We start from the raw sequence: 16,442 nt of genomic DNA on the forward strand, positions 1-16,442 counted from the left end.
AATTTATAGTATTGTTTCTAATAAAACCTTAATATTTAAATTAAATATGATGAGAAAAAATACAAAATTAATTTATATAACATATTAATAGTTTTTGAAAGGGTTAAATTGATACAGAGTTATTCATATCTGTCTCATTGTTTATAATGCATCGCTATTTCACTATCGACGAATGTCTAACTTTATTAATGGTGTATTAGTCAACTCCTAGATTTTTGTAAAATTTTTGGGGTTTAAATAGTCTGCTTATACGCCAGGATATACAGTATTATTATAGCTTTTTATATTCCGTGAGAAATTTACTTTCCAGATGACTATCATACATTTAGGTAGTATATATTTAAACATTATGTTAGAGAGCAATAATCAGATTTGTTTTTTTTCTGTTCATGTAATTATTTAATGATACTGAACCATTTGTCAATTATGTTTTTGGCTGTAAATTATTAATGGCAATAAATTTTTATAAAATTTAATAGTTATTTATTGCCAAATGTTTTTGTTGTATAAATTTAAAATATTAAATCACAAATAATATTTGTTTTCCAAGGTTTATGATGCTGGGGATTTTTCGCTGTTGTGCTCTGCAGATAATCCCCGAGATGAACGTTGGATGGGTGGTGATTTCTTAGCTACTGACAGAGTTTTAATTTTCAGTGATAGTGGAAAAGGATATATGTATAGATTACCTTCTAAGTAAATCATTTAATATATTTTTATTAATTTTTGCTTTTTGCTTGTTTTATTGTTCTAAACAATATTTATTTATTAGCAAGCTGCGAGGAAAGAGCATTGGGTTAGTGTATTTTTCGTCTCAATTTCAATATCTCAATTTTGTTCTGCTGAATGTTTTAGTTTCATTAGATAAGTATTTAAAGTAGATAATTTTCTTACTATGAGTTTTTGTTCTTTTATATACTAATCTGTCATAATATATAAAATTGTGAAGAAATCTACCATCAGACATGGTTCAAATTTAGTTTGGGATTTTTTCATTTGAGTCAAGTTAAGCTTAATTTTTCTTAAACTTTCACAATTTAATTTCTACATTCTTGTTGCAGAACTATAAAAGTTTTTTTTAAAGACTTATCAAATTTAAAATCCTGAGTAGTAATTATATGTTGGTAAGAATATTATTTTTCAGATTTTTGTCAGAAAAATGTGCTGAAAAATGTAAAATTTTGAAAACAAGGTTTTATGTGATAAATCATAATAAAAAAGTGCAGTTAACTAATATTTGTATCTTCTCAATAAGTTATACTATCTAACAATTACTTTTATGTAACTAAAACTTTTTTAAATTTGTACATGTATGAACTTTTATGAAATACTCTGTTTCTTGTAACAGTTAAATACTATCTCAGAATATGTATAAGAGCTGAAGAATATTAAAATTTAAATGTGAAACTAATTATGTTAAACTAATAATTACTGAATATTTTAATTTTTCAGTTGCGATGGAAGCAGTGAAGATTTTCATTCAAAATCGAAAGCAATGGATCAGCCACTTCTGTATGGAACTTTAGCCTTACCAAATGAAAAAGTAATTATTTAAAATTTTTTTTTATGTGTTGCATTTTTTATTGCATTATAAACTTGTATTCATCTTAGTCTACTTTTTCATCTATATATATTATAAGCTCGTATTCATCTTATTATATAATTTTTTCTGTTTTATATTCTAAGTTATTATATTTGACAAGATACAATCATTACTTACATTTTATCTAAACACATTATACTATTGTTACATATATAATATGTAGTGTATATAAAAAATTTTTTACATGCAAGATCATTACTAAGTTACAAGTTATAAAATTTTTGCTTACACCAATTTGCATATACCAATTGATAATGAGCAAATTTATATAAAAATTTTGTTGCTAGATGCATTTACTACATGACTGTTGTTGAAGCATGAAATGTTTAAATATTCTTTATTTCATTATTTTTAAAATTTAAAGCAGACTACAACACAGACTAAAGTTGAGAATTTATAAATGATTTTACTAAAAATATTAAGTTGTATAATAATATGTCAGAAACTAAGATTCACTTGATTGTCCTGGAACCTCATTTAAAGTCAAACTGGTGGTTAATTTTTTGTAAAGTGATTAAAAATGTAAGTTTTAACTTAGTTAAGATTATTTTTTTATAATTTTGGCTAAATATTTATAACAAAAAATTATTATTTATTTATTTTGGCTCTATTTTGAATGAAAAGCTCAAAATTTCAAATGTAAGTTTTACTTTTTTTCCCCATATATATCTGTACTAAAAGGAACAATTGTTGTGATAAAAAACAGCACTTAAGAATCTAGGGCATGTTATGAAATCAGAAAGAAATGGCTGGCTGACTGAATGCTTTCAATGTAGTTGAAAAAATCTGCAATGCAAAGTTTTAAATAATTGATGCTTTTTAAGTTAGTTTTTATGTCATAGCCACTTTTGAAAGACTGATAAAAATGTTCATAAGATCTGCTGGACTTTAGAAACTCATTCCACTTAAGCACTATAGTGCTTCAAATATGCCAAAAAAATTTTAGAGGCTGGAAAAAATTAGTTATAATATATCCCTTAGGACATGTATTTCTCCAAAGTGAAACAAGTATACTGCACGAGCAGATTTCTTCAAGCAAAATTATAACTAAAGTTAAACTTTAAAGGTATGTACATAAAAATAATCTCTTTTTTTTCTTAACAGTTCTGCGGGATAAAATTAGAATAATTTGGAGTATCAAACTATATTATTGCTTTTCCTTGATGCTTTTCTTTTAAAAGAAGACTTGAAAATATTGATTCATTCCTACTAGTTGAACGTTTCCAAAGAGTTTTCTACAGAGTTTACTCAATTTAACATGGCAATACTGTCAGGGAGTTAATTTGAGATTAAAGGAAAAATTTATTGTATTGATATATATCATTATATTTTATTATAAAGAAAATGAATGAAGTCTATAAGAATTACGAGATAAATTTTAATGAACTTTCTGCATCATTTTATGAAAAAGTGCATTTATAAAGAAAATCTTTGGTTTTCATAACATTAATAGATAATTGCACCCGAACAAGATAATGATTGAATGACATTTTTCCTTTTTTAAGAAAACTATTTTTTAAGTATTTCATTTATAATATTTTGAGTGACATGTTCTATCATTTTTCAAAGCATAGTGTTATCCATCAATTTTTAAATATCAATCTTTAAAATTATTTAATGTTTAATTTAGAGATTGCTCTGCCCTCCTGTAATGAGTTTCACTTCTGCCCGTGGACACTCTGAAAAGATTTTGCTTCGTGGAGATTCGAATGGTCGAGTATCATTTTGGAACTTACCCACTATTGCAGATGCTGATGTTAAAAAAATAATTTCTGACAAAGTTGCACCATGTCCTGGTAAGTATCTATTCTTTGGATTATAATAGATATATGTAATTTTTTTCATAGATTGTAAAACCAATTTATAAATTGTGTGATAGATATGATAAACCAATTGAAAGCTATTTAAATATCACAATATGTTTTGAAACTTTAGAGAGATTCAATTTTCTCTAAATGTTTGAACTTCATGCAAAATATTTTAAATTAATGCAGTATATTAAACAAGAATACATAATAATGTAAGTTCACTATCAGTTAATGATACAAGTATCATTAAGTTTAAACGAATTAATCTTTTAATCATTTAAACTAATTATATGAAGTTTTGTTAATATAAAATGTTTTTTAAAGAAAAACTAAGAAATAGTCTTTATTTTTTTTAAAAATACCTGATTTGGTATTTTTATTATTTTTTTTGGTGTTTTTTATAAACATTAAAAATAAACGCGATTTTCTTCACACAAAAAATTTCTTATAATTTATACCCTCCAATCAAATGGAAAAAGCAGGCAAAAATGACAAATAATTCATTTTCTTGATAGTTTGTGTATACTATCTCAAATGAATTATAAAAATAACATTTTATGACTTTACATTATGATTTTATAATGACTATAAATATGACTTTACATTTGAGAAATTTTTAGTTATTGTATTAATATATTAATGAAATCTTGATTGGTTTCAATTTAATCTAATATTAAATTTTTAAATCTTATAAAATATTCTTCCACTTTGATTATATATATTTTAATTATTTTTTATCGAATTCATTTGTGAGTTAAAATATTAGTGCCAGAATATGATATATATGAATATGAATGCCAGAACCAGCTGTATGATTCTGAAAAATAGTGTTTATTGTTGCAAAAAGGTAATTTCTGTTATTCATTAAATGTCCTTTCTTAGGTAAGCAAGTAAAGAAAGTACCAAATATTTATAAGAAATTTATTTAAAATAATTAAATAAACAGTCAAAATTTTTTTTAGCTTAATGACTTTTGTTTCGTTCATAGAACATCATCCTAAATCTACTATCAGTTTACAAGAAGCATGGGATTCAATGTCACCTACCCCTGCTGGAATACTAGACCAAATGGTAAATAAATATTTTATTATTTAGGCTGTATAAATTTAAGATGAATCAGGTTTTACCTAAACATCAATTATATAATAATTTAATACAAATAATTATGTGTGGAAGAGACACTTTCAGTTTTTGATATTTTTTTGAATTTCTCACTGAGAGGACTGTTTAACTTTAGAAGTGTTTAGTTCATGTGATTTTTCAAACTTTTTATACTTTAAAGCTTTCAGAAACTGACACTAAATTTCGAAAGAAAACAAGTATTTTTGAACACCCTATGCCAGAAAATCAAGCAATAAGCTTGTAACTTGTATCAATTTCTTATATGATTACTCTAAAAGTAGTTCTTTTGTACTACGTATGCATAGAAAAAATTTAAAATTATTTTTTCATAATTTTGTTGTGAATCACATTTGGCAACCAAAGAAAAAAATCTAATTTAAACATCTTAAAAAGGCAAAAAAGTTTCAAGCGATTTTTGAAGTAGTTTTTGTACTTTTTAAAAGAAAGCTCAAAACAACCAGGGGGTTTCTACAAATTTTATAATGTAGCATTGCAAATTATACTACCTTATAATAATTGGACTGCAAGAATGAAATTAAATATGTGTAAAACCTTTTATCATTTTGAGCTTTCTTTTAAAGAGTGCAGAAACTTCTTAGAAAATTGCTTGAAACTTTTTACTTTTATAGATCTTGAACCCAAATTTTTTCTATTAGTTTCTAAATATGACTCACTATGAAATTATGAAAATAGTTTTAAATTTTTTCTGTGTATGCACAGTACAAAAAAAAAACTACTTTAAATACTCATATTTGGTGCATTTTTTAACAATTTTTTTAAAAATTTTAAACAGTTTTGTAATTAATTTTAAATTGCTCAAAAATTTTGTTTAATTTTGCGGAATATGTTTAAAGTAATAGCAAATAAGACAAAAATAATCTTATAAAAATTTTCTCTCTCCAGAAATATTTAAGCTAGAATTACAAAATTTTATGCAGTTATTGAAAGTAATAACTAAAGTAATCAATACAAGTTACAAGCTTATTGCTTGATTTTCTGGCATAGGGTGTTCAAAATCGCTTTCTTTCATAATTTATTGCCGGTCTCATGAATCTCTGAAAGCTTTAAACTTTATATGCAAAGTATGAAAAATTGCATGAACTAAAATGTATTAAAATTACAAAGTAGAAAAAAAAGTCAAACAAAAAAAAAAACAAAAGTCACAAATATATTAAAATCTCAAGTGTATCTTCCATTATTATAGGGTAGATATATATATATCCATATATATAAACATTATTATATATATTTATAACAGTATTATATTCACAACAGTATCATATGTTTTGTATATGAGCTTCAATTTAATATGTTTTAAATATTATAATCCAGGACTTTCAAAAATCTTGTTCAATTTAATATTCTTAATATTTTATTGTTTTTACATTTAAGAAACAGCCATTTCATCACAAACTTATAGTTATGTCTATAAGACAAAAGCTTGCATTGTCTCAAAATCCTTAATATATTTTTAAATAAATGCAAAAAAAAAAAAAAAAAAAAAACTGTAAGAGATGCTAAAAACAAATTCTGCTGTCTGTGTGTTTTTGTGTAGAGAAATTTACTGTAGCTTTTTTTTCTATTCTTAATTAAAATCGTGGTTTATTAAATGTTTTAAGTGTTTCATTTTAATAGTTATAATAAATTTACCTGATTAGAGACAGTAGCATGAATAAAATCTGTTACCGAGTTCAAGATAAAAAAAAATTTGCTGAAAATAGGGAATATTTTGAAGTATCTTTGTCCTTACAAGTAAAAATAGGTATGGTTAACAATTATTTCCCAACATTAATATGATTAATATAAATAATAGAAACATTAATATGAATATAATTAATATAAACATTATTATTATTAACATTAATTTAATGTGCACATTTGCTATTAGAAAGTTACAAAGCTAAACACATTAAAAACAATACAATTTTAGATCAGAGCTATTGGATTTAGAAACAAATTTGTTGTAAAAATATTATGATTACACATTAGATAATTGTCTCTAAATTCAGCATTGTCACATGTGATGACAGCAAATTGTGTCATTTTACTTAATGCAGATGCAGTGTATGAATATTATTGTAAGTTTGAATTTTTTTTTTAAAGCTCACCCCTGATTACCCTAACTTCAAATTAACCGCAAGTGTTTACCTTCCACTACAAGGTCGTCTAGTTCTGGGTCGTGAAGATGGTTCCATCATCATTATATCTGCCACTCAAACTGTTCTTTTACAGTTATTGTATGGAAAACATCAAACTTATGAAGGTTGTGTAAATATTTAATCTTTTTTTATTTTTTGAATTTTATAATAAATAATTTTAGATTTTATAATAAATTTTATTATAAAATTTATTCATTTTTTAATTTATAATAATTAATTTTAAAAAACTTCGAAAAAAATTTTTTCCCTCTAAAATTTATCATTTGTTTATCTGCTTAAAAATATAGTCATGCCAGGGTTGTAAATTAAATGTAAAAGCTAGAATTAAAAACTTCTTCTATCTTGTTTGCAATTGTAAGATCTGAGTTAAAAAGAAAAAAAAAGCAGATAATATAGAGTAGGAGAATTAAAAAACTTAGAAACTACGTATGAATTGAAGAGCTTGAGTGATAAGTTAGTTTATAGTGATAAGCCAGTTGTTTTATCAAAGGTTACCATTTTAAATCAAATGGTTCATTAACATCGTTTCTAGATAGGTATTGAATAAGTTTCTGAAATTTCCTCTATATAGCAGCATAATATACAGAAACATCTTATTATCAACACAGAAATCATCATGTCTTTTTTTGAAAACTTTCTCCTTGATAATTTAAAAATGTGATTGATTTGAATAATAAAAAAAAATCCCTTCTACTAAATGATCCACCCTCCTTTGTTATCAATGAGATATGTTATTGTTCTGAAGAGCATCCTTTTTCTAAATTTTTTTAAAAGGTAAAAAAAAATTTGAATAAATCGTAACTTATAAACATTTATATTCATCTTTTCATTAGACTTATTTTTAAGTGCTACTTTTATTTCTGTAAGAGAAATAGTAATGAAAACTGATGTTGAATGTTTATATGTGTAATATTTTTTTTTCTAATTTCTTTTAATATTTTTGTCTTCATTTGTAGATTGGCCACCTCACCAGCTATTACATGGCCATAATGGACGAGTAAATTGTTTACTCTACCCACATCTTATCCATAATCGATATGACATTGCACACTTGTTGTCAGGTGGGGTTGATTTTTCAGTGTGCTTGTGGGACATCTACACTGGAACTCTTCTACATCGTTTCTGTGTGCATGCCGGTGAAATAACACAGCTTATTGTTCCTCCTGTCAATTGCAATGTAAGTGTCTAGGTGTATACAAAGGATTATTGTATTGTGTATAAATTTTGTTCTGATAGTGTTGCCTTTTTTTTATGTGGTCAGATTTGTCTTTAAAATTTGTGACAATACTTTGAAAATAATGACAAAATTGCTTTATAATTTTTCTATTACATTAAGTATATACCTATGACTATCACAACTGCTAAAAGGCAAACATCTATCCAATGTACTTATTTTTAAGGAAAAATTATCAGGAGTCTGTTTAGAAGAAAACGAACCCTTCACAAAATATTTTTACATAAAAACGGACCCTTCACAAAATATTTTAACTTAAAAACGGACCCTTCACAAAATAATTTATCTTTTAATCGAACCCTTTACAAATTTGTTTATCTTCATTATTGTTTTGTTAATCGAATAAACCCTTACCAGGAAGGGGGTGGTGGAAAGAAAGACAGATGTAAACGAACTAAATTTTGTCTTCGGCAGACGCTTCTTCCTTTATTCGTCCGAAATGAATATTCTGCCTTCAGCAATATAGACTAAATACCAAATATGTATATGTTGCATTGCTAACTTAGTAGCTGCAATTGCTGTTTATTTCTTTAAATTTAATTTTTTTAATTATAATTTTACAGTGTTGAGCATAATCTTGTATGTCTTTACAATTTAAAAACTCCCTGAAAAAGTTTTTTTGCAATAACCGACCCTATTTGCACAAATTTACAACAGCGAACCCTGGTTGAAAGAAATTGACTTAACGTTTATTTTATATTCACAAATTACGAGTAATTTCTTCACAATTTTACAAAAACGGACCTTTCACAAAATGTCTGGACAGACCCCTGATTATATGAAACTCTTAGAATTATCTTTTTTAATACCAATTTTTACTTTATATTTCAAAAACATTATTATTAGTTCTTAGGACGAACCTACTTACCTTTAACCGTACTTTCAATAAAGCAATGAATTGTCTGCATATGCCTTATGAGGGTTTCTGTAATCCATGAAAAAAATGAAAAATATTGTTAAAATTAAGTTAATAAAAATTAAGTTAAAAAATATTTTTTATTGTTCTGAAATATATTGTTTTAATAAATTTATTATTATTGTTTTATTTTTTTTAGTTTTTAAATGTTATCAAAAGCTAGACACTTTCTAATTTATTTTTAATTAAATTTCTGCATCTTTTCAATTTTTCCATAGAATGTGTGTCGATCTAATTATAACTTATTTTATATTCCATAAATTATATCTACACTGGTGGACAAAATTAAGAGATGGAAGACATTTTCCTAAATATCTCAAAAAATACTGAATATAAATAAATGAAATTTGGTATGGATATAGCTTATTCCATGATAATAAAGTATGCAAAACAAAAATGAAAGTGCCATTCACTGGCAAGACCTATTGCAAACAAATCCAATGTAGTCTGAACTTAAGGATAAAAGATGACAATAGAAGTGAGGCTTGTACAGTGTGTGTTGCCTCTAGTATGGTGTATGGTCACCCCTGACAGACAGACAGACAGCATGCACAATGAGTGTGCATGCTGTTAATAAGGTTGTTAAGGAGGACTTGTGGAAGACCCTCCCATTCTTCCACCAGAGCAATTTTTAACTCCAGAATGGTTCTGGGGGGAGGTTGGCGCATCGCAATAGCTCTCCCAGGAGCATCCCAAGCATGTTCAATAGGATTCAGGTCGGGGGATTTGGCTGGCCAATCCATTCGTTGAATATCCTCGCTTTCCAGATGCTCATCAACCATGAGAGCCCTATGTGGTCGCGCATTGTCATCCATAAAAATGAACTCAGGGCCAACAGCGCCCCTGAAAAGACGCTCTAGGACCTCCTGCCTGTACCTCTGGGTATTCACGGAACCATTGTCAAACACATGGAGCGGTGTGCAGGTATCTTACATGTGCGAAAATGTTTTCCATCTCCTAATTTTGTCCACTAGTGTATTTTCATTTAAAATAAGCAAGTAATTTTCTGAACTAAAAAGCTTTATATTAATATTATCTTAAAAATAATATATTTCTTGTGTATTTAAATTATTTGCATTATTTTTAAAGGGTAGTAATATGCATTTTCAGTTTAGTAATAAGCATTTTTTCTGGTTTCAGCTATAAATTTAACAATTGAAGCTTGACCTTAATTTATCCTTGGATTTGAAGGATTAAAAAAGTGCATAGATTTCAGTTTTCAATCAACAACTGAATTCAAAATTTAATAATAAAAAAAAAACAATTATGGTTTCAACTATGATACAGATAGAGCATGTAAAAGAAACTTTCTATACTTGATTTCAAGTTTATTGTCTTAGTAATCATCTTAATTTATAAATAATGCATGTTTTTTGGGGACAAAATGTAACTGTCTATTTTTCTTTTGATTTCAGTAAAAAGAAAAAAAAATTATACTGTTATTAATGTTAAATGTTCCTGATCAAATGCCCTTGTTAAGAGTCATTTCTGGTTAAAAAATTATGAAGCATGAAATCATGTATAAAAATAAAACAGGAATATGTAATAATTTTAAGCATATGATTTTACAGAAAGTCATCAAAACATGAATTAATAATTTATTGTTATTTATTTACTATTTTAAAGCCTTTTTTTTAAATAAAAATTTTCATTCATTAATATTTTAATTTTGCTGACTAATTTAATAATTTTAGAAATATATCTATTTACTCTTAACCATAAGTTTGAAGTTTGTTATTTTGAATATTATTTCACAGAATCGAGTTCTACACTCTATTTGCTCTGTAGCAAGTGACCATTCTGTTTCTCTGCTGGCACTGAAAGACAAGAAATGCATCATGTTAGCCAGTAGGCATCTTTTTCCGATCCAAGTGATTAAATTCCGACCATTAGATGATTTCATGATCGTTGGTTGTGCAGATGGATCAGTTTATGTTTGGCAAATGGAAACAGGTATTTTTTTTTAAATGTTTACTTTTTGTTTTTTAATATTCTTTGTGGTTTCTCAAAGTCCACCTTGCTTTAGACGTATAGGTACTAACTTGTCAGAGAAATAAAAGAGGTCTACACAGAATGCTGACCACATTGTCAAGAGCATACCGTTGATCTAAAAATAGTGGAACATTAACCACATGACCGTCTTGCCTGCAAACTAGCTGTTGTAAGAATGATTTGTTATTACATAATATTATAATTATCTAATTTATTATTTTCAAAGTGAAGGCAAGCAATCCTGCTGTAATCCCTTTGAGGGCTAGGGGTCACAGATGTTAAGGCTCAACAGTTCCATGACCAATGTCATGGCTATGTGGTCAGCACTGCACACAAGCTCTTTTTACAACAACAAGCTGGTACTCATCGATCTGAAACTAAGTGGGTATCAAGCAACCACTGGGGATCAAACCCTTGTCTATCACAATGACAGTTCAGTGCCTTAACCGAGCAATAAAGGCTATTTATGATGTAGTACTTCCTCATTTAATCTAATCTGTCAGAGACAAGAAAGAATGTAATAAATTCAAACTAAAAGCTCCCTTAAATTCTTTATCATAGTGTATTTTAATCTAATTGTTTGATCATGCTCCAAGATTCATCCCACCTATAAAACTGCTTTTTTTTTCACCTCAGCATTCTTACTAATAATATTTTTTATTCCCTTTTTAATTTTTTGTCTTCATAAACTCTTTAAACACTGTTGCAGGTCACCTGGACAGATATGTACAAGGTCTTCCTGCAGAAGAAATCTTAAGTGCTTGTGATGAAAATATTGTCAGCTCTGGCGATCGAATGACTAATCCAGCTATTCATTTCCTACGTGGTTTAAGGCATCGAAATTTAGCAGCGATACGCCATGCCACTCAAAGAGGATTGAATCAACTCCATCACCCACAAGCTCATCCTTCCCCCCAAAGTGCAATCGATGGAACCGAAATGCAGCGTTCTAGAGCCCAGCCTCTCATGATTCAAGGCCTAAAGACCAATCCTAAAGACCAAGATAGTCATGTCCTGTTTTTTGATATTGAAGCTTTAGTTGGTATGTACTGAGTTATATGGAACATACCAAAAATGATTGATGATTTGAAAAATATGTGAAAGAAAAGGAAAGTGATAGAAATGCATGTTTTGCCTCTTTCTGCTGAAGTAACCAGTTATTTATTCTCACAAAAAAAACATTTTTTAAAGTTTAACAATCTCAGTGTTGTCGAAGTAATGATTATTTTTAAAGTATTGTTTTTAAACTTTTCTTAATTAGCTCTGCAATCATTAAAAAAATAATTCTGAAGCTTGGAAAAAGGAAATTTTCTGCAGAATCTAGCAAACTATATTTACCTATCTTTTTTCCCTTTTCTTTAATTGATTTTTCAAGTCATTGGTCATTTTCAAGACGTTTGACACTATATTCAATATATATTTTTTTAAAAATTGAAATGCATATTTCTTTTTTCAATAGTTCAGCTTCTAAGTGAAGAGTATGCATCCCTTTCACCTGGGCAATTAGAAGTCCAAGGTCTAATTAACCCTTCTGAACAGCAAAAATATTTAGCTCTTTCAACGTCTCCAGAGACTCAGAAAAAATTTTCTGGTAAAGTATTTAATTGTTGAAGTTTATTCAGTTAGTATTGTAAAAATTTTGATTTTGTGTAAGATATATGATTGCTATATATTCTTCAACTGTATTATTTTAAACCTGAACCCAATGTTAAAAGCTAAGAACCTGAGTCTTTTGTGAAAATGTTTTTAAATTAACTCTCATTAGCAGTATTTTAGAGAAAAAGTATGAGATTCTACCATGGTTGGCTTAGTGGCTAATTAAATGCAATTTATGTATTTTTGATTATGTTACCTGCAATTTATTTATGGTGGGGTTTAGGTTTACTCAAAATGTAAAAGCATTGGTTTTATCTATGATTTTTCTTTACAGGGCTTTTAGCAAAAGTAAAAGATACAGCTGAAAATGCTGCCCAAAAAATTCAAGCCAAAGCTGAAAGTGTTGGATTCAAAACCACTTCAGGCGAAATTACTATTCGCAGAAAGGTATTTTTCTTTCTGTTTTAATTTCTTTATTTTCTTCCATTTTAGCTATATATATATATATATATATATATATATATATATATATATATATATAACGTCGTTGCCGAGTGGAAGGATTAAAACAGGTCATAGGTCGGGAAGGAGGGTACAAAATTTATTTATTAATTATTTAGACAAGAGCAGTCATGAGAGTGAGTCAAAAGTGCACACGAAAAGTTGCGCTCCTTGGTTATATGTTAGGGAAAATCTTGCAAAGTAAAATCCGTAAAATGTCTTAATTTAGGGAAAGAGGGAAATCTTAGTAGTTGCTATTGGTTTATGAGATAGATCGAACGTTTCCCACACAAGAGCAAAGGGAAAAATGTCCTGCTCTTAATTAAATGCATACTTGAGCCAAAAATAGATTTAAGAACAGGATGTGGCTTTTAAAAGTGTGAGAAAGTATTTCATTTAGAATAATTAATTAGGAAGAAGTTTTATAGCAGAGAAACTAACATAAAAAGATTAATTGAAGCTTTTTATGTTACATCCCCCCTCGCCAATAATGTTTAATTACAATCCAAAAATTTTGAAATTATCCATTTGCAAAATCTTCCCTATGGTAGAAGTACAAATAATATAACCAAATTTGTAATGGTAGCAATATATAAAAGTAATTTGAATTATAAAACATTTTCATATGTTTTCATGGTAAAAATTTTAACACAATCAAAAACCTGTAGTAGCATTATCAGCAAATTTAAAAATTTTCATTTTCAACAGTTTTTTTTTTTTCTGAATTAACAGCTTTTTCAGTTTCAAAATCACAACACAGCTTTTGCACTATAAGAAGTATTCTTCATAAAAACACTATTTACGTTAACTCTTCAATCATGATAAAAAAATTTATAAACATTTTAAAAAATGTGCAAGTTAAAATGTAAAACACCAAATGCAAAAAACAGTTTTACAGGAAAAATTTCAATCTGGAATTAGACTTGAGTATTGTTTACCTTGTTTGAAAACAAAATAAAAAAATGACACAGTGGTTGATATTGTCAAGTCCAAGATTTCAGTATTGTCTTTATTTCACTTAATTTATTATTTACCTTTAATATTTATCACTTTAATAGCAAAATATTTGGAAATTTTTTTTTTTCAAAATCAACTGAAGTTAGGAATTAATTAATTTTCTTGGATTTGCACAATTCTGTCAACATAATTTTGACAATGTTACGCACCATTATCATATTTAGTCTCAAGAATATTAGAAAACACAAGATCATTTTCAATTCTGCTATTTGAAATTGTTTTTTTTCTTCTTTTTTTTTTTTAATGCCCAAAATTTGCCTTCTGTAAAATTTTTTTCTTTTCCTTTTCTCTCTTATTTTTCTTTCTACTTTCTTTTCTTTCTACTTTCTTTATATTTATTTATTTGTACTTTTATTTTCTTTCTTGGTATTTTGATTGCAATTATTAACCGGGATTTCAGGAAATATGTAAAGACAAATTGCTTTTATAATCAGAAAAGATGATCAGTCTTCTCAGATTTTGCATTACAACCTGTTTAACACAATCGCTAATTGAAATCCAAAACAAAGCTTTCAAATTTAATATGGTATTAAGGTAAATCAGTTTTTTATTTTTGACTGATCTAGCTATTTTCCTTATTTTTAATCTGAAGTGCAAGTTTGGTTATTTTGCAAATTACCTTTTTTTTTTTTTCATTTCTATCTTTCTTTCTTTCTTTTTTCTTGGACATAAATATTTTTTTTTTCTTTTCAAAATTTTAGTTTGGTTATTTTTTTAAAGTAATTTTTCGTGCAGAGATCTTAATTGATAATTTAATTTGTCACTATTGTTAGGGGATTCAAATATTTTCATTTCTATTTTAAACGTGTTTTTGAAGTGTATTTGGTTACTAAATTTTTCAATTTGTGTTTGATCATTTTCCTTTCTGTATGCTGGAATTAAAGTTCAGAAATAAAGAAACTTTGTTTATTTATGGACATATCTGAGCTAGAGCTGAGCTATGAACTAATTACCATCGTTGAACTAAAGCATTAATGTCTGGTTGTACTTCAATTTAAATTCTAACAACAAGTATTTTATTCATTTTTCCAAACTATTTGTATTAGTTTTAACATTTCTTGATTTAATTTTTGCTACACCGTAATTGCATTCATATATTAAAAGTGAATCTCAATAATTATTACAGTTGCATTACGAAAAGAAAAAAAATTTAAATGGCATTTTCATTTAAACCCTAATCACTGTAAAACAAAAATATAATTTCTACTACTCAAAAAATCATAGAAGCTGTAACACATAAAACAATATGAAAATAATTTCTCGAAACACTTTTCAATCAAATAAATCAATTAACTGAAAATAAAAATTTAAAGAAATAAAAATTTCAACAGTAAATACTATCAATATATAAAAAGTAGTTTCACTTTGAAACATCAAATATGGGAAAAAATTAAAATCATAATCATTTAAGAAATTGATTTATGAGAAATGTAAAAAACTTTAACTCAAAGGATACCTGAAAAAGTTCGAATTAGTCCGAGATATTTTGAAAACCACAACAGAGATGGGAAATGCGTTGAAATTCCGTAAACACAATTCCAAAACCAAAGACGTGAGCTGCTAGGGAAAAAATTTGTTTCTTCGTTAAGATGAATCGTAAATTAACACCAATAGTGACGGAGAAATTGAAGCTTATTTTTCTTTTGAATGTCGAATATTTAAGTAGACCATCGTGGGTGTGAGAACAATTATTCATCGACGATAAGATCCAGCTCAGCACTTAAGAGTGGCAAAATCAACGCTTTCTCAAAGGGATAGTTTCAATAAAACATTTTAATTAACAGGAATTCGATGCAGTTTTTCTTTTTAGTCCAAGGAAGGAATTGAAGCTCAGCTTTCTAGTATTCTCAGGAACGTAGACAAAATATGCAGCATAGACATGGAAAACGGATGATCGTTTTGTTCCACTGTGCGTTGGTATCATTTATAATAAACTAAACGTTTGATGATTGAAGAGATTATTTTTTTTTTTGATGAAGATACAGGATGAATTAATTATTGCCATAAGTTGAAGAAGAATTTGACTGCTTATTTACCAAATGTCCATTTGAATAAATGATTTGAAGTTATTCCATATTTTTGAAGTACCCTCTTCCGAAGTTGATTTATTTAATTTTAAATGAGATATTTAATATCTTTAATGTACCGTACGAACTGTACCCCTTCCCGACCGTTCAATCCTGGCGACTTACAACGTCGTTGCCGAGTGGAAGGATTAAAACAGGTCAAAGGTCGGGAAGGAGGGTACAAAATTTATTTATTAATTATTTAGACAAGAGCAGTCATGAGAGTGAGTCAAAAGTGCACACGAAAAGTTGCGCTCCTTGGTTATATGTTAGGGAAAATCTTGCAAAGTAAAATCCGTAAAATGTCTTAATTTAGGGAAAGAGGGAAATCTTAGTAGTTGCTATTGGTTTATGAGATAGATCGAACGTTTCCCACACAAGAGCAAAGGGAAAAATGTCCTGCTCTTAATTAAATGCATACTTGAGCC

General features: G+C 27.4%; 1 protein-coding gene across 5 annotated transcripts in view; it reads left to right on the plus strand.

Annotated features, from left to right (window-relative positions):
* The window catches only part of Rbcn-3B (WD repeat-containing protein Rbcn-3B), a 47,578-nt gene that overhangs the window by 14,837 nt on the left and 16,299 nt on the right, over positions 1-16,442 (plus strand). For 3 of the 5 annotated variants that reach the window (XM_016068933.4, XM_043050968.3, XM_016068932.4), the window contains exons 8-17: positions 551-696; positions 1,453-1,543; positions 3,234-3,399; positions 4,400-4,482; positions 6,637-6,796; positions 7,649-7,869; positions 10,600-10,795; positions 11,544-11,876; positions 12,294-12,425; positions 12,765-12,877. In XM_016068933.4, coding sequence (XP_015924419.3) covers positions 551-696; positions 1,453-1,543; positions 3,234-3,399; positions 4,400-4,482; positions 6,637-6,796; positions 7,649-7,869; positions 10,600-10,795; positions 11,544-11,876; positions 12,294-12,425; positions 12,765-12,877 — 1,641 coding nt within the window. Of the gene's footprint in view, positions 1-550; positions 697-772; positions 797-1,452; positions 1,544-3,233; positions 3,400-4,399; positions 4,483-6,636; positions 6,797-7,648; positions 7,870-10,599; positions 10,796-11,543; positions 11,877-12,293; positions 12,426-12,764; positions 12,878-16,442 lie in introns of all 5 variants that reach the window. The other 2 variants (XM_087163672.1, XM_071185343.2) reach the window with 1 other exon arrangement.

This window comes from Parasteatoda tepidariorum, chromosome 5 (genome assembly GCF_982258835.1).
Source record: "Parasteatoda tepidariorum strain Cologne lab strain chromosome 5, Ptep-v5.0, whole genome shotgun sequence".
Taxonomy (NCBI): domain Eukaryota; kingdom Metazoa; phylum Arthropoda; class Arachnida; order Araneae; family Theridiidae; genus Parasteatoda; species Parasteatoda tepidariorum.